The sequence below is a fragment of the Eurosta solidaginis genome, chromosome 3, assembly GCF_040869045.1.
Source record: "Eurosta solidaginis isolate ZX-2024a chromosome 3, ASM4086904v1, whole genome shotgun sequence".
NCBI classification, from domain to species: domain Eukaryota; kingdom Metazoa; phylum Arthropoda; class Insecta; order Diptera; family Tephritidae; genus Eurosta; species Eurosta solidaginis.
In genome coordinates, this window is record NC_090321.1 from 250,298,129 (window position 1) to 250,322,802 (window position 24,674).

Consider the following 24,674-nt stretch of genomic DNA (forward strand, 5'->3'; position numbering starts at 1 on the left):
TAAAGTTATATTTTGCGTCAATAGACCAATACAATTACCATGTTTCATCCCTTTTTTCGTATTTGGTATATAATTATGGCATTTTTTTCATTTTTCGTAATTTTCGATATCGAAAAAGTGGGCGTGGTCATAGTCGGATTTCGGCCATTTTTTACATCAGAGTTCAGATAAGTACGTGAACTGAGTTTAGTAAAGATATATCGATTTTTGCTCAAGTTATCGTGTTAACGGCCGAGCGGAAGGACAGACGGTCGACTGTGTATAAAAACTGGGCGTGGCTTCAACCGATTTCGCCCTTTTTACGGAAAAGTTATCTTCCTAGAATCTAAGCCTCTACCAAATTTCACAAGGATTGGTAAATTTTTGTTCGAATTATGGCATTAAAAGTCCTAGACAAATTAAATGAAAAAGGGCGGAGCCACGCCCATTTTGGCATTTTCTTTTATTTTTGTATTTTGTTGCAACATATCATTACTGGAGTTGAATGTTGACATAATTTACTTATATACTGTAAAGATATTAACTTTTCTTTTAAAATTTGAATTTAAAAAATTTTTTTTTTAAAAAGTGGTCGTTCTCCGATTTTGCTAATTTTTATTAAGCAGACATATAGTAATAAGAGTAACGTTCCTGCCAAATTTCATCATGATATCTTCAATGACTGCCAAATTTAAGCTTGCAAAACTTCTAAATTACCTTCTTTTAAAAGTGGGCGGTGTCACGCCCGTTGTCCAAAATTTTACTAGTTTTCTATTCTGCGTCATAAGTTCAACTCACCTACAAAGTTTCATCGCTTAATCCGTATTTGGTAATGAATTATCGCACTTTTTCGATTTTTCGAAATTTTCGCTATCGAAAAAGTGGGCGTAGTTATTGTCCGATATCATTCATTTTAAATAGCGATCTGAGATGAGTGCCCAGGAACCTACATACCAAATTTCATAAAGATACCTCAAAATTTACTCAAGTTATCGTGTTAACGGACAGACGGACGGACGGACGGACATGGCTCAATCGAATTTTTTTTCGATACTGATGATTATGATATATGGAAGTCTATATCTATCTCGATTCCTTTATACCTGTACAACCAACCGTTATCCAATCAAAGTTAATATACTCTGTGAGCTCTGCTCAACTGAGTATAAAAATTAAAATAGAAAAAGTTGATGTTTCCATAAGCATGCATGCAAACTGGTCAATGGCAACAGTGCTTTGCTGTAAACAATACACACACAAATATGTTATGTACATGTACACAGACGCACACATTGATGCCTACGGGCTTGAGGGTTCGGTCAAATGTGTTTCGTACGACAAACGTCCGTACGTACGGCACACGTCGGTGGGTAATTGCCGCTTAACAAGGAAAGTCTTAGGGTGGCACTTAAGTTAGTATGCGATTATCACCGAGGTTTAAATATCTGTCATTTTAATGCTCGCAGTTGGACGGTGGCCAAACTCGACTATTTGAGTCACGTATTTAATAAAACGGAAATTGATGTGGTTTGTGTAACTGAGACCTGGTTTAAAGCAGATATCCCGAATTCAGGGTATGCTCTTTGCGACTTTTCCCTCTTGAGAAATGCTAGGTCTACTGGGTGCAGAGGTGGCGGTATAGCTATTTATTTTAAGTCCAAGCTAAAGTGTAAAGCTTTATATGTGTCCACTTGTACTGATGTTGTTGAATGTATGTTCGTTGAATTCAGCGATAATACTTATAAGTGCACAGTTGCTTGTATTTACAACCCGCATAAGTCTAATGACCTAACATCAATATTTGCAAAAATTAATGAACTATGTGTTAATTATGTTCATTTCATTGTATGCGGAGATTTTAACATTGATATTTTAAATGAGGATAATAAATCCAAAAGTATATAAAATAGCTTAAATGGTGTAGGCATTTCGATCGTGAATAAATATGCTACCCGTTTTGCATATCAAAACAAACCATCCATGTTAGATATTTTTGGTGTCAGTGATGTTGATAAAGTAAACCACATTGATCAATTTCCTTTGGCAGGTGTTTCAGATCATGAATTGATATTTTTGTGTTACGATATTATGTTTAATAAGGCGCGTCAAATGACCAACTTGACTCTTCGTGATTTTAAGAATATAAATATGCCTGCCTTAGTAAGTGTAGCTAGTACAATGGATAGGACTTTCTGCTGGTTCCTCCCAAGTGTTGATGGAAAAATAAGTTATTTCACAACAATGGTTACAAGCTTGTTCGAAAAATATGTACCTACTCGGTGTATAAGAATCACCGATAGCAGAAAGCCGTGGTTCACTAAACCCATTTTAAACCTCATTAAGGATCGAGAAAAAGCGTACAAGTACTGGAAGCGTAATCCTACTCGGGAACGGTGGAGTGCATATAGTAGTTTGCGAAACAAGACAACAACGAAAATTCGCCAAGCTAAATCGTTATATTTTAAGAACAAATTTGCTGATGGTATTTCCACTGAAAACTTATGGAAAAACCTTAAGTCACTAGGAGTTGGCGTAAAAGACAGAGTAACATGTACGATTGACGCAGACGATATGAACTGTTACTTTATCGGGATGAATAGGACGCATGGACAGGAGTCATTGTATGAAATAAATGAAGCTCTCGTATGCGATCGTTCTGTAGAATTTACTTTTAATTCAGTAACCGAAGAGGATGTAGTTAGGTGCCTTTACGCCATCAAATCAAACGCTGTTGGTGTGGACCCTGTGCGATTTCCTCACTTACGCCTATTTTTAATTTTATTTTAGCGTCATCTAACTTTCCTTCACAGTGGAAAGTATCAAATGTCACTCCGACCGCAAAAGGAAATGCGTATGACTCCCCAGGAAATTACAGACCTATCAGTATCTTGTCATCACTGTCGAAAGTCTTTGAAAGTTAATCTCATGCCAAGTAGCGTTGCACCTAAAGAAGTATAACCTTTTATCTGAGTACCAATCTGGCTTTAGGTCTGGACACAGCTGCTCCACTGCACTACTTAAAGTAACAGATGATATCCGTCCTGCTTTTGAAAATAAAATGGTAACGATCTTAGCCCTCTTAGATTTTTCGAAAGCGTTCGACACTGTCAACCATAAGATTTTATTACTTAAATTACAACATTATATTGGATTCGACACAACGTCTATAAAATTAATTAGGAGTTATCTTTCAGATAGGTTACAGCAGACTGTGTGTGGCAATAACATCTCGCAACGGAGCGTAGTATCTTCTGGTGTGCCTCAAGGTTATATCCTAGGCCCCATTTTATTTACTATTTTTATAAATAACATTGTCAGCTGTTGCAAAAATGCATCTATACACTTGTATGCGGATGACACTCAGATCTACCTTTCGCGAAGATTTAGTATGTGGAATGAATGATGACCTAAAAGCTATATCAAATTGGGCCAAGGTGAATGGACTTAGCCTAAATCCGGCAAAAACACAAGTCCTGCAAATATCCGTCAACTCCCATGACTTAAATGAATTGCCATCTATAGTACTGGATGAAACCAAAATATCTTTTCTTCCGGCTGTGACTAATCTTGGGTTTAGGATGAACTCCCGGCTCACTTGCATAAACCACATTAATTTTGCTATCTCGAAAATATATTATGTTCTTAAGAGGTTGTGGCTTGGCTGTTCTTATCTTCCAGTTAACACAAAAATTAAACTAGTAAAGGCTCTCGTTGTCCCACAAATCACCTATTTCGAACTTGTATATGGAGATCTTGACTCAGAATCCAATAGGAAATTAAACCTAGCTCTGAATAATACTGCGAGGTTTATATACGGTAAGAGACAGTTTGATCACATCTCCATCTACACAAAATATATTCTTGGAAGGAGCTTGGAAAATTACCTTCAGACCAGGAACGTAATTTTTTTATTTAAAATTATTAGGTACCAGAAACCCGGCTATCTTTATAAAAAACTCAGCTTTGTAACATCTTCCCGTACTAATAATATTGTAGTACCAAGATTTGTATTTCTACCGGGTTCTAGATTGTTCTTTGTTAGTGCTGTGCGACTATGGAACTCATTGCCAATGTCAATTAAATGTATTAAATCAGATAGATGCTTTAAGGCGGCAGTTGCAAATCATTTTTCATAGGGATGTCTCTTACATCCCGCTCTGCCTCGTTCGTGAGGTTTCTTCTAATTTAAGTTACTTTATATTCTAATATCAGTAAACTCTGTAATTTATATGTAAAACGTACAAAAAAAGACTCAGCGTCTTAATGTGCTAAGGGAGTAAACAAACAAATAAATATGAAATATGTAATATAATGTGTCTAGAAAGGCACCCAGAGCAGACTACTTGCAATCTGGGGACCGCCTCATTGCTATTTGCTTCACAATGAAATGGAGAGCCGTTTCCGTGGGCCTGCTCGCAGATTTACGATCCTGACCTTTTTTCAAGAATTCTGCATGTACCTCGAACTTCCTCCTTGACTGCTCAGCTTTTATTTGAAGGCGAACAATTTCGTTTTCGGCTTACTCGAATATCTGGGCAGTTTATCCACCATCTATATCGGCCTTTTTGAAACGACATCTGTTCTCTAAATAACCGAAGCTGACGTTACAATTTATTGTTTTATTTGGTATCGCATAGGATGCTGGTCAAGGGAACTCTAACGAAAATATTTTATGAATCTCTTAGAACTTAAATTTAAAGATATTTTTCATGAAATTCATATTTATTTTTTTTTTTTTTTTTTTTTTGTAATCTTCTAAACATCTCTGCTTTTTGCTGCAATTTTCCATTGTGATACCTTGAAAAGCAATTCCAAAAACTGCGTAAATTTACTTAAAATTTACGAACTGAGCAATTTCAAGGAAAATAACAAAATTTTGACCCTCCTGCCTTTCACTACACTTCCACTATTTGAGTAATAAAAAAACAGCTACAATTATTCTCATAATATATATTGCTTTTGCTTTTTAATATTTCAGCACTTTTACTTTACTCCTTGCATTCTGTTATTCTTTTCATTTCAGGCGTAATTAATCGTGGCGATTCCTTTCGTCGCCGTCGATCACGCAGCAACAGTTTGGCTCCGGTTAGTCCCATTTATCCGCGTGCCAGTACTGGTGGTATTGGTGGTAGTTTTGGTGGTGGTATAAATGGTGAATACGTGGGTGCTTCCGATGAGCCAAAAGAGCAGCAGCCTGTCGAAGTTTATCGTGTTGATATGCTCGGTGCAGCTGGTGTGGGCAAGCAGACGTTAATTCAACAATTTCGTACTTCGGACTGCATCAATGCGTATGATGGACCAGGTGAGTGAAAAGAAAGGGGGTTACAACTACTGTGCTATAGCAGTACCAACTTTGTTGTATTTAATAATTAAGCTTTATTGTGAAGTGAATACTGCTGGGAGATTTAAGAGTGAGCATGAAATATTTACCATTTCAAAATCTGGTCTACTAAGCAGAAACAATTATTTCACCTTGACACTCTCTATTTAGCTAATACAGGAAGGACAGTTGAGGTTATTAAGGCACTGCGCATGAGCTCCCATTGGGCAGTACTTCTTAGCTCCTCAATAAACATGTATACAGAAATGCCATTAAAGCCCAATAGTTTGGATGAGTCTAAAACTGTCACAAATACCTTAATTAGCGTTTTCTTAGTTCAGTTTAAGCCCCTTTACCTAAAAATATTTCGCAAATGTCCTGCAAGATATCAGCATGAAAGTTGCTACGAATAATATGTTTTATCAAAAAGTAGCTCGATTCCACCACGAGTTAGTTCAAAAACCCAAAAGCGCTTGCTTCAGGTTCACAGCTTTCTCAACCGTTCTCGGCATGGTCGAACAACGGGAAGGTGCCGAATCTATTTCCAGCAAAGGGTCATCAACGTCAACAGTACTCCCAAAAACTTTAAATGAGTGTCTTTATCGTTCTTAGTAGAGCACTTCTCTCCTCTACTCTCCCGTTGGATTCATCCATGAACAAGTTCACTTCCGTATTTTACTGATTTTGAGCGGTAGTCTGTCTGTCTAGCCAGCGAGGAGCCCTTAGCCGTTCAGAATGCTGTAGTGCTTCAGATTCAAAATCTTATACTACGTATCTCGAAACCTCATTCCCACTTGTAGTGTGGCCATTTTTGTCCTCGCTTATTTAGCCAATCACCAAAAACCAATGTACCACCCCTGGCGTGGTACCTCGCGCTGGGATGAATGGCAGACTAGCCTGCCTTCATACCTTTGATACTTGCAAAGCCCAAAAAATATCTTAACTTCCACATCGGACCCAAAAACTGATAGGGCTTGTGTCTTAAACCATGCAATGTGGCTATTTTTAAGGCAATCGGTTTTATTCCTACTAAGACGGCAACCACGTGCAGCGAAGTGACCCGTTTTAACCTTAATATCGTGAAATTCCTCCGACTAAAAAACTTTATTTGGGAGTTGTAAACAATTTTTTTTAGAACACTCATTTAAGAAATGTTTTTTTTTTTACAAAGGTAAGCTAACTAAACCGCTAACGGAGGGTAGAAGTTCAAATAAGTGGGGAAGGCTTCTGATCGCTATTCACCAGGGAATGGCATGCAGTTCAAGCAGCTCAATATTTTTTAACGCCTCTCTCAACTGAACATCCCTTTGGTGGTGATGAGAACGTGACAACCTAGCTAGGCTACTCCATCATATTCGGTTTAAAGGCTACCTGCTATTTTATAACATAAGTCCTGGTTTTGGATAAAGTTTATCAGTTTGGTCGTTAAATGAACTTCTGGTAACACTACGGACTCATTCAGTCCATGTGAGGTCCTCATGGCCCGGCCAGTTCAACCTAATCTAAACGCGAACACCTGCAAGATAACCAAGCAAAAATGGACGAATTACGATAGTAGGAGAACAGAGGACCTAATAAATAAGTCAAGGAAAGAAATCTGGCCTGCATGGTTAAAGAAAGGGGACCATTTTCAAGAGCATTTGCAAGACCTGTGGCGAGGAAGGAACTATGGGCAGTTATATACCGGCGGAACCTCACAGTTTAATGATCGGTTTTAGCGCAACACCGACTAGCCATACTAAAACAGCAGCAATTGGTTCCGCGAGATTATGCATCAAAGACGCGCGCCGTGTGCTACTTGGGATTGCAACCACTTTTACTTTAAGTGCACAAGAAATCACACACAAATTTTTGCTTGTGTTATTAGTTTCTTTTTTTTTTCTAAAAATTACTATAAAAAATGCATGAGAAAATAGATAATAAATTGTCTACCAAATTCACAGAATTAAAAACCACATTTATTATTACATTCAATTTCATTTAAATTAAAATTACACTAAACTTGTGTGTGTATGTGAAATATTACGTATATTTGTCCTATACTAAGTGGCACTAAAATCTAATATGAAAAGCATTTTAATTTTATAAAAGTGAAAGTTTTCAAACTAAAATCAAATGACATAAATAAATTTACTTAACACCCCCTGCAACCGCAAATGAACAAGTTCGGATTTACATAAAAATGTGGTCATATGCAGCTATTCAGCTATGCGCCAGTCTGGCAATATCCTAGCTTCTTTTTATACTCAGCTGAGCAGAGCTCACAGAGTATATTAATTTTGGTGGCATAGCGGTACCGTGTAGCGGCATAAACTAATCGAGATAGATATAGACTTCTATATATCAAAATGATCTGGGCGCAAAAATAAATTGATTTAGCCATGTCCGTCCGTCCGTCCGTGAACACTATAACTTGAGTGAATATTGGAGGTATCTTAATGAAATTTTTTTATGTAAGTTCCTGGGTACTCATCTCAGATCGCTATTTAAAATAAACGAAATCGGACTATAACCACACCCACTTTTTCGATATCGAAAATTTCGAAAAACTGAAAAAGTGCGATAATTCATTACCAGAGACGGATAAAGCGATGAAACTTATTCGGTGGGTTGAACTTATGACGCAGAATTGAAAATTAGTAAAATTTTGGACAATGGGCGTGGCACCGCCCACTTTTAAAAGAAGGTAATTTAAAACTTTTGCAAGCTGTAATTTGACAGTCGTTGAAGATATCATGATGAAATTTGGCAGGAACGTTACTATTACTATATATGTTCTAAATAAAAATTAACAAAATCGGATGACGAACACGCCCACTTTTTATAAAAAAAAATTTTTTAAGTCAAATTTTAACAAAAAATTTTATATATTTACAGTATATAAGTAAATTATGTAAACATTCAACTCCAGTAATGATATGGTCCCACTCAGAATATAGATGATTAAATTTTCAATGTCCCTACATATATATACAATTTGATTACTCCTCCTGACTAAGTAATGAGTTATCATACAATTGAACAAAAGAAATAATCAAATATGACTACTTTTGATGATCAAAAACTGAATATAGTTTTTCATAAATTTATAACCATTTTTAATTCAGCTTTCTGAATCTTTTCTGACAATATTTGTTGACTGAATAATGAGTATTATACTTGTTAAAATTTTACTTTTCATTGAAAATCTTATTTTTTTCGCATACACATATTTTTTCAATCATGAAGTTCAGAAAAAATATATATAATTTTTATTATTGAGACATTCTTCAAGACAATGTAATGCAAATGCTGCTCCTGCCCGAAGATTTCCCCAACCATTTCTCCACCTTCAGCTTCCCAGAAAATCTATAATAACTGGACAATAAAGAAGTTGTGAGCTGTTTGGCCAGGCAAGTGAAACTCTTTTGACATATGTACCTGGATGTGTCTTCAACATCCCGTGCCGTATCGTATTTTAAGATATTGACGATCATACCTGACATGTGGTTCAAATAGCTCACTTCCGCATGCTTTCTTCCCCTGACGAAATAAGATTATTATGTAGTATCTATTTAGAATGAGATATGAAGAATAAATGCATCGTAATCGCATTCAAAAATGATTCAAAAATCTCAACCAAAACGATTGAAATTTGTTCACGAATATGATCACAAAATGACTCTGAAAAGTAGTCAAATATTACTCTAAAACAATTAAAGCTCAATTTTACAATGATATAAAATATGAATAAAAAGCGTTTCGAAATATGAATCATAAATTATTATTCAAGAATAATCACATTTATGGTACATTTTTCTCCCGACGATACGTTCATTTTCGAACAGAAAATGCTTTTAAATTTCAACGTTTTTAATCATCTTGGGGTATGATATTTGAATATTTTTTGATAACAATTTTCAAAAAATGCTGGCTGTGGTGTAACAAAATACAAAAATAAAAGAAAACTTCAAACGTGACTCCGCCCTTTTTCATTTAATTTGTCTAGAATAATTTTAATGCCATAAGTCGAACAAAAATTTAGCAATCCTTGTGAAAGTTAGTAAGGGCATAGCTTCTGTGACGATAACTGTTTTCTGTGAAAATGGGCGAAATCGGTTGAAGCCACGCCCAGTTTTTGTACACAGTCGACCATCTGTCCTTCCGCTCGGCCATTAACACGATAACTAGAGCAAAAGTCGATATATCTTGACTAAACTCAGTTCACGTAATTATCTGAACTCATCCTACTTCGGTATTAAAAATGGGCGAAATCCGACCATGACCACGCCCACTCTTTCGATATCGAAAATTTTGAAAAATTAAAAAAACAACCATAATTCTATACCAAATACGAGAAAAGGGATGAACCATGGTAATTGGATTGGTTTATTGACGCAAAATTTTACTTTAGAAAAAACTTTGTAAAATGGGTGTGACACCTACCATATTAAGTAGAAGAAAGTGAAAAAGTTCTGCAGGGCGAAAACAAAAGCCCTTGGAATTATGGCAGGAATACTGTCCGTGGTTAGGTTAGGTTAGGTTGGGTGGTAACTTCCCTGATAGGGAAAGCTCACTTGGACAACATGAAGGTCCGTTGTGATACCACCCCCTCGATCGCACTGTAGTTGAGCTCAAGGTCTTTCTAGCCGCTTGTCTATCAGAGTAGATGTTAAATTCCCTAACCGTAGTAGCACTGGATAGCATTTCATCCACCGCATCCTTAATCGCAGCAACTTCCGCTTAGAATACACTGCAGTGATCAGCCAACTTAAACTTGCGGCTTACATTTAGCTCTTGACAAAAGACCCCAGTCACCAACCTTTCCGTCCAACTTCGACTCATCCGTGAACAATTTTACCGGACTCATGCCCCAGATAATTCCTCTTCCCCACTCCTCCCTTGGTGGAATGACTGGGGTGAAGGTTGTATAGGGAGCGGTTATCGGTATACCATAGTCCTTCCTGTCCGGGATAAAGTCGAAACTGGTAAGAAGGCTAGAGTGTCACGGAAAGCCCATAACCCATATCACGAAGCCTGACCAACGACCGGGCCGCGGCTGCCTTTCCCGCAATATTTACTGGATGTATGTTCAGCATGACATTCAGTGCCATGGTAGATATTCTTCTCAGAGCGCCACTGATACCGATAAGCGCCGTCCGTTGCACTGACACTAATATTTTGGAGGTGCTCGCCGTGTCCAGTGTTTTCCACCAGACCAGCACCCCATAGAGCAGAATCGGTTCGACCACCATCTCATAAAGCCAGTGTACTACTCCTGGCGAGAACCTTCATCTCTTTCCGATAACCACCCTGCAGCAGTACAAGGCAACCGCGGCCTTCCTGGCCCTATCTTCCACATTGGGTCTCCAGGAAGTTTCTTGTTCAGAACAAACCACAAATATTTAACCCGGTCGGAAAGTACCAACGGTAACCCTCCAATCGAGGGAGTTCTGAAGTCGGGTATCTTATATCTCCTTGTAAAAAGAACCAATTCTGTTTTTCCCGGGTTGACCGCCAATCCACATGATTCAGCCCACCTAGCCACAGTATCCAGGTAGCCCTGCAGAACATCGTGCAGGGTGTCCAGAAATTTGCCTCTGACTAGGAGAGCGAGGTCATCTGCATAGGCAACCACCCTACAGCCATTGGCTTCCAGCTCCACAAGAATCGCGTTGACTACCACAACCCAGAGCAGAGGAGACAGGACACCCCCCGTGGCGTGCCCCTGCACACCTTCCTCTCAGTTATGGCCCCTCCACACTCAGCTGCGACAATTCTGCTGCATAGAAGTTTGCTAATAAATTCAATCAGAGCCGCCTTGACTCCTAAATCCACCAGAGCTCTTTCGATTTCCCCCCGGCAAGACATTGTTTAAAGCGTCCTTGATGTCTAGAAAGGCACCCAGAGCAAACTCATTGTGTTCTAGGGACCCCTCTATTTGCTTTGCAATCGAACGGAGAGCCACTTCCGTCGATCTGCCCTTACAGTAGGCATGCTGTGATGCCGACCGTAACCCCCGAGGAATCCTTTCCCTTAGGTACAGGTCAATCAACCGCTCAAACGTCTTAAGAAGAAACGACGAGAGACTGATTGGCCTGAAATCCTTAGGTAATACTTGCGAGCTCCTGCCGGCCTTCGGAATGAAGATGACCCTAACCGTGTGACACGACTTCGGGATATAGTTAATCCTGAGGCAGTGAGTGTAGATGATAGCCAACCAGCGGCAGGAAATCCCTAAATACTTTTGAAGTTGCGCAGGAATGATGCCATCCGGGCCGGGAGACTTATAGGGCTTGAACGAACTTATAGCACTGGTAGTGGAATGGCAGGCATTTCTGCATGGTCAGCGGTCGAGCGGTGAAGATCCCTGCGCAACCGGGACATCGGGAAAATTATTGTCCAGTAAAAGCCTTAGGGATTCCTCGCTACTTATCGACCAGTCCCCACCATCATCTCTCAGATACCCGCGAGGGGCGGAATTCCTAGGGAGTATTTTTCTAAGCCTCGCGGATTCAGTACAGCCTTCTACATTTTCGCGGAAGCTTCGCCATGCATTTCGCTTGGCTATCCTTATTTCATATTTATAAATCCCCAGACTCACCTTATAGAGCTCCCAGTCCGGGGTAATTTACTCCTCCTGGCTCTGTTAAAGAGCCGCCTACTGGACGCTCTTAGGTCGTCAAGAGAATCAGACCACCAGGACGGCTTGCCCTTCCGCCTGTAAGTTTTCAACGAACAGGACAGTTGAAAGGCGCTATTGCTTGCCGAGCCGAAGTTTTCTACCAGAACGTATATCTCAGATTCGGACAGGTCCGAACCAACGATAGGCGCTGCACGCTATACCTCTCCCAGCTTCCTACAATACAAGTCCCAGTTGGTACTTTTAGGGTTCCTAAAAGATATTTTACCGGGGCGTTCACCGAGAACTGAATATATAGGTGATCAGACAAGGAGTGCTCGTTGAGAACCCTCCAGCCAGATATACAATCTTTCAGTTCTCTGCTAACCAGGGTGAGGTCCATTACCTTCTCTCTTACCGCAGTAATAAAAGTCGGGTCATTTCCCCTATTACATATACAAAGCTCCCCATCTAAAATAAAAGTAAATGAAGACTCACCTCTGGTGTTCGTATCCGAGCTACCCCATATGCTATGGTGGGCATAAGCATCGGCACCTATGATTACGCCAACACCTCTCCGCCTTGCATCAGCGGTGATATCGCCCAGTAGCACAGGTGGTGGTCCCGTTACGTCACCATGGAGCATGTACGCTGAGACCACCTACATTTCGTTACTGCCTCGCTCGAAGCAGACCGTGGTTACGTCAGCATTGCTGAAATTAGAGAGAATAAAAGCTTTAAGCACACAGATTCTAGGCCTACCTGCCTCCCCATGCACCAACGTGTTGAATTTAACTGTCCTTAATCCAGAAATTTTTCCGCCGTTACTACTCAGCCACGGCTCCTGGACAAGGACTATATCCACTCCGCCTTTTTCAAGACAGAGCAACAAGTTTGCGGAAGCCGCCTTAGAATGCTGAAGATTGACTTAACGGATTTCCATCAACACCGCTCTTCTTCTGCACCCCGTCCTTGGCGGATTCGCCCTCGGAGGCTAGGAGATCCTCCTCACCCACAAACAGAGGATTTACACTGATGACGGATCCCGCCATCGATGGTTCGCCCTCGTAGGCTTGGAGCTCCTCCTCTGCCCTTTCAGCCAAACGACTAGCACTAATGACAGATCCCGCTATTGACGGGACATCAACAGTGCTTTCGCTGTCCAAATTAGCGGGGCAGCATCCACAACCATGGGTACTGGCTCACCTGCAGACGCCTCCACCTCCCGAATAGTCTATGGGGCAGAGGAACCATCTCCCCTGGAATCGGCGTGGTAGATCTTGAGAACCACACGCTCGAGACCATAGGAGATTACCCCCCTTATGTCAGAGAGAGGACCGGTGGATTCTGCGTTTAGCAGAATCAGTACTTGCCGACGTGGCCGAACAGCCTCCTCTACTCTGAGGACACTCCGGTTATGCGTCGGAAGGTTCGAGTTGCAGTAACGCATCAACTCCAATATCTCCTCCGGCTGACAGGGACCGACAGGCAACCACACTCGAGCCCTCGGTCGAAGGAGGAGATACCTCCGTTCCACGGCATCGAGCCTGGCTCCCTTCCAGACATCCCCAACGAAATAAATTATTCTTTTAAAGATACAAACCGACCGCTCGTCAGCACAAGTAATCAGTCTAAATCCATGATACCACACCGAGTATTCGAAACATGGCCGCGGACTTGGGCTCTCCATAACAGCGGTCATATAGGCCGCTGATATGGCGCTGGCGACCCACGGCCACTCCTCTCGGGAGGTGGCACCATCCTCCCTACTCCTATCCAGGACACCGAGGATAATGGAACCCGCTCGTTTAGCGATTTCGCTAAACGCAAGTGCGTCGTCACCTCCTCGTGCCCTTTTTGTCGTTGACGCATTCCGCTCATCCGACCTTTGCCGCTTCCTAGCCCCCAGACCCTGCTGCTCATCCGAATCGTTCGACACAGGTGTGTGGTCGTCGCCAGCTACGACGCTCCTGGCCCACTCCAGCGTCCGGGAATGCTTCTCAGAAATTCCTTCCGCCGTAGCGCTCCAACATCTTCTCAGCCAGGCGCCGATCACCCAGAGCTTTCCTACGCGGCGTCGATCGCCTACCTTCCCGGGCAGGCTTCGACCCGAGGGCTCCCGTTGGGAAAGCTCCTCTCGACAGGGCTTCCTTACGGGTGCTGGGCTGGTCCGTCGTATTCGCTGGACCTCTCCCTTTCCCAGTCACAGCCCCATATGGGCCTGCATTGGGTGCCGCTTTCGACCCCCCTCCACTACCCGAACTACCCGTACCTACAAGGTTTGAAACCAAACCCCTGCGCTGATCCGTCTAATCAGCTCTTTTGATCCACCGGGAGCTTTCCTGGCTGCCAGCGACCTGCTTCGGAGCGCTCTCCGCACCTGTCGCGTCCCTTGGACCATTACGACTTTCGCCGTCACTCCTACCCTCCTTTTTATTCATGTTCGTGTCCATTCTAAGAAGTCCCCCCTAAAGGCCGCTATCCGGAGCCGATTGTGTAGGCGCCCTTCAATGGTCATATATGCTGCGTTCGTGGTAGTACATATATAAATAAATTAGCGGTACCCAACATATGATGTTCTGGGTCACCCTGGTCCACATTTTGGTCGATGTCTCGAAAATGCCTGCACATATACAAGTAAGGGACAATAGACTTCCATATATCAAAATTAAAAATACATTCTTGGCATAGGGCTCATAATTTCCACTTTTATGAGTCTTTTGTGATTATAGGTTTTGATTTTCTCGAGGCACATATTTCTCACATATTTCGGACTCTTATCGGACTCATAATTAAGAGCGCTTCGAAAATATTTCAGGGGTGATCTAAAAAAAGATTATAAAGAAATGTGTTCAAATTTAACCAAATTTTCATATTTAAAAAAAATATTCAAATAAAACGAATTGATAGCTGAAGAAAGATAGCAAAGTTAAGTTGCAAGTATTACCATTTGTATGTACCCATGAAAAAGACAATTTTGTCTCCAAAGCTCTCAGCTGAGTATGTAATGTTCGGTTACACCCGAATTTAGCCCTCCTTACTTGTTTTTTGTTTTTTTGTTTTTGCATTCATTCAATTTGTCCACTTCAGTTGAAAATTAAATCAAATTTGTATGCAAATAACACATACGCACATGTATTATATGTATACAAACATACATATATAGCGAGACACATGGTCATGCTTGATTGTTGCGAAAATACATCAACAACAAATCGTATATTGCATTGTCATGAGAAATAATTTGATTAAATTGTCACTCATACGCCGTGTATGGCTGATGGTTGATGGCCGCTGTTGGCGCTGTAGCTCGCCGTTTCTTTTTTTATCGATGGTGATGATGCGATGAATACTGCATATTTAATTTTTAATTTTATACATTGGTGGGCGTATTGCATTTAAATTTACCCAATGGCTGTTTGTTTATTTATTGCAGCGGTTAAAGAATACACGGCTTATAAAAAGCCTATGCTCATTAGGGTGGGTCAAAAACCAAATGTATCTCACGCTAAATACCTATTTAATGTTAAAACGCCGCACAGAAAGCTCCGATTTAATATCCATTTTGTACATTTGAAAACTGAGCTACGTGAGATGGGAATGGCAATTTGTCAAAATGAGGTAGGTAGGTTAGGTTGAACCGGCCTCACATATACGAAAAAATACCAAAGAAATTTTTGACGTCCAAACGAAGGATCATAATCAGGTGGCAGGCCTTATGTTATAGAATAACTCAATTCTCTTGGCATATACTCGAAATTTTCTAAGACCTGGCTTAATTGCTGCCTATAAATCTGGCAACTCTGCCGCCCCTAATAGCTGGAGTGTTAATCTGGCGAGCACAGAACGTTGAACACGTTTCTTCTTTATTCCTGCAGCTTGCAATTTCCACAATTGCTGTATCTGACGAAATCAAACTTATAAGCATGTTATGCCAGAAGACAGTTTCCTGTTAGTATGCCCATCGTGAGTCTTAAATCTTCTCTTTACAGAGATATGAGCCACTTTGTCGTAGGCTTTGTACATAATCTTCGATATTTTGCAGCCTCGCGCCTTTGTTCACGCCTTTCCTGCTGGATGAATCATATGCATCTCCTGTCCCCTTTTGATTTCTACCAAACGAATTGGGACGTTTTAACTGAAGTTAAAACTGAAAAGGACCCACACCGCTTTTTTCTTCATTTGAAATCCTACTTAGTTGACACAACTATTATTTCGAACCCAATTGTTTATATCGTACATATGAAGAAGTTTATAATTATTCATGGCAAATATTATCATACTTATATTAAAAAGCAATAAATATTTAACATTTTAATATTAATCACATTTTGTATGCAAATTACTCGCTAAGGTATTAAAATTTTCAATTATTCACTCAAAAGATTTATAACACAAATGAAATTACTTTGAAGTCTAAACATTTAATTTCGATGTATTATGGCCCCCTAAGTACGGCGGCCGCCGTGGTGTGATGGTAACGTGCTCCACACCGTGTGCCCTGGGTTCACACCCCGGGCAAAGCAAAATCAAAAATTTTAGAAATAAGGTTTTTAAATTAGAAGAAAATGTTTCTAAGCGGGGTCGCCCCTCGGCAGTGTTTGGCAATCGCTTCGGGTGTATTTATGCCATGAAAAGCTCTCAGTGAAAACTCATCTGCCTTGCAGATGCCGTTCGGAGTCGGCATAAAACATGTAGGTCCCAACCGGCCAATTTGTAGGGAAAATCAAGAGGAGCACGACGCAAATTGGAAGAGAAGCTCGGCCTTAGATCTCTTCGGAGGTTATCGCGCCTTATATTTATTATTTTTTTTTTTTATTTAAGTACAAAAACACACAAGATTTAAAATTCTATGGATACGTTTTTTTTTTCTAAAATCACGAATTTTCACAGAGGTCTTTCCATTTGTTTTATCATATCTTGGAAATTACTTATCTGAATTTTCTTTAAGTCTTGATAAGAAAATTTTTTTATATGATCGACGGTTGTGGAGTTATTCACATAAAAATATAAAAAAAAAATTTTTTTTTTGCAAAATCGAACATTTTTTTATTTTTCAAAAATTCATAAAAAATCGAAGGTTTTAAAAACTTACCATTTTTATTTCACAGTCTTAAAACTGTAAAGATTGTAAATAATTGAAACCTTATTTCGTGAAAATACAAGAATAAATGTTGGTTTTATGGACAATAAATTGAAAATACCCAATTTAGCGAAAATTTTGCATATCATCTATTATTGTTTTTTACAAACAAATTATTTAGGTATGACATTTTGCGCACCTTTGTCTTTTTAAAGCTTACTACGGGCATCGCCAGAAATGAGAAAACTCCATATTGACACAAAAGAAATTTTTCTTAAGGCAAAACGCAGATCATAAGAAAAAATGCCTCATACTTTATGGAAAATTTAAGTTGCCAACGCGGGTTTTCGTAAGAAAGAAGTATGGTCATATATATTTGTTATGAAATATATACAACTTTTTCCATGAGGCATTTCTTGCGATGTTCTTAGAATGCTTAAATCATAAAAACAAAAAAATCAAATTATCACTCCGTCATCGAAGGTAAGTATACCTACTGAGCACAGGCCATTTCCCATAGCAATACATGTTTTTGCTATGATATAAGTGGACTTTTTGGAAAGCAAGTGAATGGAGATTATTTATTGATAGTAACAAAGAAAGCCTTAAAGCAGTTTTATTACACAATGGCAATCAGAAGCCATCAATACCCATCGCACACGCCGTAAATATGAAGGAGACTTATGAAACCATGTCCAAACTTTTAAAATATATTCATTATGAAAAACACGATTGGAAAATATATTGCGACTTGAAAGTGGTAGCTCTACTAAATAGACTACAAGGTGGTTACACAAAACATTGTTGTTTTCTTTGCCTTTGGGATAGCCGAGATCGCAGCGCACATTATGTAAGGAAGGACTGGCTAGCAAGAACCAATCACTAAGTAGGCACACACAATATAAAATATGCTGCTCTAATAAAAAAGGAGAATGTGATTTTTCCGCCATTACACATCAAGCTTGGATTAGTTAAGAATTTTGTTAAGGCGCTAAACAAAAATGAAAAAGCATTCGATTATATTCAAACAATATTTCCCAAATTATCCGCTTCAAAAATTTCTGAAAGTGTTTTTGATGGTCCACAAATCCGAAAACTACTACAGAGCTCAATATTCGAGATGTTACTATCACCCGATGAAAAGGCTGCTTGGAACTCATTTGGGCTGATTGTTTCAAACTTTTTAGAAAATAATCGGGGTCCAAATTATAAGGAAACCATTTCTGATTTACTAGCCAACTATTCGAAAATCGGTAAGTAGGAATATGATATGATTTTTGTATATTCAGCATAATTGTAATCTCTAAATTACATATACATGTAATTTCAGGTCTCTAAAAATGCATTTCCTACAATCCCATTTGGATTTTTCCCCTTCAAATCTTGGCGATGTCAGTGACGAGCATGGAGAACGATTACACCAACAACTTAAGTCAGTGGAGGAGCGTTATTAAGGATTCTGGAACCGAAATATGATGGGGGATTATAATTGGTTTCTTATACGAGAATCAAATTCAGAAAATTACAGTAGACAAGCAAAAAGTAGAAACTATTTTTAAATATTTCAAGTAATAAATTTTGTAGAATTTCTTTAATAAAGACTAATAAAGAAAAATATTAAAAATACTTATTTATTCTTCATTCACTTAACTGTTAATAATATTACCGTTTATCCATGGACTTTCATAAAATAAATCATGCCTTATTTGGAATGTTCACAGTTTTACGATCATCTAATAAAAGTTGTAAGTTTTTGTCTATTTCGATTTTTTACGAATTAAAGAAAACAAGTAAGGAAGGCTAAGTTCGGGTGTAACCGCACATTACATACTCAGTTGAGAGCTGTGGAGACAAAGTAAGGGAAAATCACCATGTTGTAAAAAGAACCTAGGGGCCACAGTTCTATAGATGGACGCCATTTAGGGATATCGCCATAAAGGTGGACCAGGCCTGACTCTATTTGTTTGTACGATATGGGTATCAAATGACATGTGCTAATGATAATTTTAAAAGGGAGTGGGCCTAAGTTCTATAGGTGGACGCCTTTTCGGGATATCGCCACAAAGCTGGACCAGGGGTGACTCTAGAATTTATTTTGTACGATATGGGTATCAAATGAAAGGTATTAATGAGTATTTTAAAAGGGCATGGGTCTAAGTTCAATAGATGGACGCCTTTTCGAGATATCGCCATAAAGATGGAAATTGCTTGTACGATATGGGTATCAAATGAAAGGTGTTAATGAGTATTTTAAGAGGGCGTGGGCCTTAGTTCTATATGTGGACGCCTTTTCGAGATATCGCCATAAAGGTGGACCAGAGGTGACTCTAGAATGCGTTTGTATGATATGGGTATTAAAATAAAGGTATTAATGAGGGTTTTAAAAGGGAGTGGCCCTTAGTTGTATATGTGAAGGCGTTTTCGAGATATCGACCAAAATGTGGACCAGGGTGATCCAGAACATCATCTGTCGGGTACCGCTAATTTATTTATATATGTAATACCACGAACAGTATTCTTCCAAGATTCCAAGGGCTTTTGATTTCGCCCTGCAAAACTTTTTCATTTTTTTCTACTTAATATGGTAGGTGTCACACCCATTTTACCAAGTTTTTTTCTAAACTTATATTTTGCGTCAATAGACCAATACAATTACCATGTTTCATTCCTTTTTTCGTATTTGGTATATAATTATGGCATTTTTTTCATTTTTCGTAATTTTCGATATCGAAAAAGTGGGCGTGGTCATAGTCGGATTTCGGCCCATTTTTTACACCAATACAAAGTGAGTTCAGATAAGTACGTGAACTGAGTTTAGTAAAGATATATCATTCTTCTCAAGTTATCGTGTTAAGTGCCGAGCGAAAGGACAGACGGGGACGACTGTGTATAAAAACTGGGCGTGGCTTCAACCGATTTCGCCCTTTTTCACAGAAAACAGTTATCGTCCTAGAATCTAAGCCTCTACCAAATTTCACAAGGATTGGTAAATTTTTGTTCGACTTATGGCATTAAAAGTATCCTAGACAAATTAAATGAAAAAGGGCGGAGCCACGCCCATTTTGAAATTTTCTTTTATTTTTGTATTTTGTTGCAACATATCATTACTGAAGTTGAATGTTGACATAATTTACTTATATACTGTAAAATTTGAATTCAAAAAAAATTTTTTTTAAAAAGTGGGCGTGGTCGTTCTCACATTTTGCTAATTTTTATTAAGCAGACATATAGTAATAAGAGTAACGTTCCTGCCAAATTTCATTATGATATCTTCAACGACTGCTAAATTACAGCTTGCAAAACTTCTAAATTACCTTCTTTTAAAAGTGGGCGGTGCCACGCCCGTTGTCCAGAATTTTACTAGTTTTCTATTCTGCGTCATTAGTTCAACTCACTTACCAAGTTTCATCGCTTAATCCGTATTTGGTAATGAATTATCACACTTTTTCGATTTTTCGAAATTTTCGATATCGAAAAAGTGGGCGTGGTTATTGTCCGATATCGTTCACTTTAAATAGCGATCTGAGATGAGTGCGCAGGAACCTACATACCAAATTTCATCAAGATACCTCAAAATTTACTCAAGTTATCGTGTTAACGGGCAGACGGACGGACATGGCTCAATCGAATTTTTTTTCGATACTGATGATTTTGATATATGGAAGTCTATATCTATCTCGATTCCTTTATACCTGTACAACCAACCGTTATCCAATCAAAGTTAATATACTCTGTGAGCTCTTCTCAACTGAGTATAAAAATGGAAATTTTTAATACAAATATCCATTTTTTTATAATGCGATGCAAATAACTCTGAAACCAATAAGTATTTAAAGAAATGGTATTTAAACAATTTTAAGGTAATTTCATTCGCTATTATATGCTGTTCTCTCCAACAAAATCGGACAACCCGTTCCAGAGATATGATAAAATCAATGGATCTTCCGTTTCAAAAAAGGCAAATTTTAGAAAACAAAAAACAAAAACAAAAACGTATCCATAGAATTTTAAATTTCGACCATTTTTATAATTAGGGGACTATATCAAATTAAAAAAAAATAGTGGTGATCCAGGGTAATGCAAAAAGTTTAATTTTGTAGAGCAGTGTTATCGTTCAATTGCATGAAGCTCTTCTATGTGTGTGTGAATATAAACTCATGAGGTGACTGAGTAGTACTCAAAGTTTGTATATTTCACACCTGGATGGTCATTGTTCAACGGTTTGTTTATCAATACAATGCAATAAATGAAGTTTTTTTAGTCTTATACATTTTTTCTCAATATATTTCAGTAGAGGTAGGCGTCATTCATATTGCATTTAAATTAACACAGTCACTGCAATGAAAAAATGACAAAGAACTTAGTAGATCTAGACCTGATATCCTTGTTACGGTCATTCCGTATAATGACCCCTACAGAAAATGTTAAGATATCATTACCAAAGAGACTTTTGAGCACATTCTGTGTAAATGCCCCGTTCTAGCTAGAACACTTCTAAGATACTTAGGACGCCCTTATGGATACGGGTGAACGGAATGCAAGGCAAGCAAAGGAATTGAAAGAAAAGGAAAAACGAAAAGAAGTAAAGAGCAAAGGATGTCAAAAATGAAGCCGAAATCGTAAACATGCGGTGTGCCATGAAATTGTTATCGAAGTGTTAACTGCTTGATATCAAAGAGTTATCGGTTTGTTATCGAAGGGATATAAGCTTGTAATCCATTTTTTATCGAGTTACCGCTTTGCTATCGACGTTGTATAGACGAGTTATCACTTTGTTATTGTAGTGTTATAAACTTGCTAACGTTAACAAAAGTTATCGATGTGTTCTACGTTTGTAATCAAGTTATTGATTTATTATAGGAAAGTCACTCGATTTGTTACCTAAAAGTTATCGCAGTGTTATCCCTTTATTATCAACATACTATCGATTTGCTATCGAAAGTTATTGATTTATTATCAAAAAGTTATCTATTAGTTATCGAAACCTTACCAACTTTATTAAGGGCAAAAAAAAAACAATAGGACACAGATGATAGGACAAAAACAAGCTGATAACGTGAACATTAATTCGCTAGTTACCGAAAAAAACGAAGACGCACATTTCTTATAACCCGTAAATATTTAAGTATTACTTTCCATGACATACGTCATAATGTTTACACATTGCAATTCCCTAGTACTTAGTACTCACGCCATTTTTTATGCAAGACACCGTCATAGAAGCAAGAATCAGTGCATTCCTTGGCAATCACGTCACTGCTGACGAGTGTAAATTCAAGACACCGCAGTTTGGAAGCAGAGGAAGTGGGAGACCTTCAATTAGATGGTAGAGGCAGATGAAGGAAGACTTGACCTCTCTTGGTGCTCCTAATTAGCGTCAGTTATCCCGAAACAGAGAAACGGCCAATATCGCTTTGGCGACTAAGCGCCAATTAATGATGATGTGATCAGGCCAAACGATAGAGAAATACCACAAGAACTACTGCATGAAAAAGAACTAAAAAATGCTGAACTATGGACTCTTACGTGGTTTTAGAGTTGTTCCCCTTGCTGTCTCTATATGGGCCTTCCTAAAATTTTTCAAACCGTCCACACGGCGATGTCCTCCACGAGGTGAATTGTCAGATTCAAGTAGAAACATACCAGTCCAAAACTATTTCAAATGTGACAAAAAGCGTTTTAGTTCAAATATTATATATAAAAGTAATTTAGAAAGAGCAACATTAAAATAAAAAAACTCGAAGCTTCACCTCGCACAAGTTTAGTCTTTTTCGTACTAGTTTGAGTCAGTCAAAAAATTTAAGTTGTAAACCAGTATTCAAGGTTCGAAACGAGCTCAAGGCCAGAACATTAATTTTTTGTAATGATTATTGTTTTTTTTTTTTTGTAATTTTTCTATAATTGAAAAATTTTATTTTGTTTTTGGAATAGTAAGTAGACAATTTTTCAGACAACCTGCCATAGCTGCGCAGATAGATCCATTTCGAAGGGTGCTAAGCCTTCATCATCAGTACGCTTTTAGGCACGCTGCGCTAACCATGTAGCTATATAGCGGTAGTTTGTTTGACTGACAAATTGCTACTTCTGCTCCTTCTTACCAGCTATATTTATTCAGGGTAGTGAATTCTGTGGCAAGACACTGATAATCATTACAAATAAAATAATTAAAAAAAAAAACAAAAATTTTGTTAACTGGTTTTATTGAAAACAATACTTACATGAAGTAATAATAATACTAAAAGCTAGAAAATAATTAGGTAGGTCCTAGGTACTAGTCATCACATTCCTCATCAATCCAGGGCGGTAATCGGATAATTAAATAAAAGCGTTGGACCGTGAAATTTCTAAAAATGGGAGGCGTAGCATAACTTCAGTTATGTCAGTTGATCTTACTTATGATTATCAATAAAAATTGGACGCGTCCAACGCTTTTATTTGATTGTCTGATCAACGGGAATGATGAGGAGTGTGATGACTAGTACCTAGGACCTACCTAATTATTTTTTAGCTTTTAGTATGTAATATGTAAGTTTTGTTTTCAATAAAACCGTTTCACTTAAAAAATTTTTTTAATTATTTTATTTTCAGGTTTTTAGTCTTTATTTAATTGCCCATTATTTCTCAATCTATTTTGTTCATTTAGTGACTCATTACTGCAAGGACTTTCCTGACAATTTATTACGATCTAATTTCTCAATACATAATCCTTCCAAAGACTTTACTCGACTCTGCGCCACGTATGCTTGTCCCTCCTCCAACTCCAAGATATTTTGATGTCATTTCTACCCGACTGTATGTAATATTTGTTCCAAATATGAGCCAAATCGTGCTTCATAGGTCGCTTTCTATTCATGTATGTATTATGTGTTCCAAATATGGTCCAAATCGGACCACAAATACGACTTTTTTGTATATCTCGATCTTTGCGCCACCTAGCGATGATTTTTTTCAAAGGTCGCTTTCTATTCTCGTATTTATTATGTGTTCCAAATATGAGCCAAATCGGACCACAAATACGATTTTTGTGAATATATCTATCCTTGCACCACCTATCGGCGATGTTTTCCTTAGGTCGCTTTCTATTCTTGTATGTATTATGTGTTCCAAATATGAGCCAAATCGGACCACAAATACGATTTTTTTGAATATCTCGATCCTTGTCACCTAGCGGAGCTTTTTTTTCACAGGTCGCTTTATATTCTCTTATTTATTATGTGTTCCAAATATCAGCCAAATCGGACAACAAATACGATTTTTGTGAATATCTCGATCCTTGCGCCACTTAGCGGCGATTTTTTTCATAGGTCGCGTTCTATTCTTGTATGTATTATGTGCCAAATATGAGCCAAATCGGACCACAAATACGATTTTGTGAATATCTCGATCTTTGCGCCACCTAGCGGAAATTTTTTTCTTATTATTGCATTGTCATCGGGTTCTGAACTATATTCCAAGATTGTAGCTTATCGGGAAGTTACTTAAATTTCAATTACAAAATTCGTCCAACCAGCCAGCCTGTCAAAAATTATTGTTCCGGGCTAGAGCTCGTTTCGAACCTTGAATACTTTATCAATAGGCCGATAAAACAAAAACAATTGTAAACCAGTATTTTACTGACAACTTAGAGTTTCACTGCAGGGTACCAAAACGCGCTGGTGATAGGTTTTTAATTGCATTGTTGATTAGTATAA

The 24,674-nt window shown here is 38.5% G+C and overlaps 1 protein-coding gene across 4 annotated transcripts in view; it reads left to right on the forward strand.

Moving 5' to 3' along the window:
• Positions 1 to 24,674, forward strand: part of Rgk3 (Rad, Gem/Kir family member 3) — a 413,265-nt gene that overhangs the window by 231,684 nt on the left and 156,907 nt on the right. For all 4 annotated transcript variants that reach the window (XR_010951308.1, XM_067775892.1, XM_067775895.1 and 1 more), the window contains exon 5: positions 5,003 to 5,281. Coding sequence is in view for 3 of the 4 variants with exons in the window: in XM_067775892.1 (XP_067631993.1) it covers positions 5,003 to 5,281 (279 nt within the window). In the remaining variant the exon portion in view is untranslated. The remainder of the gene's footprint in view (positions 1 to 5,002; positions 5,282 to 24,674) is intronic.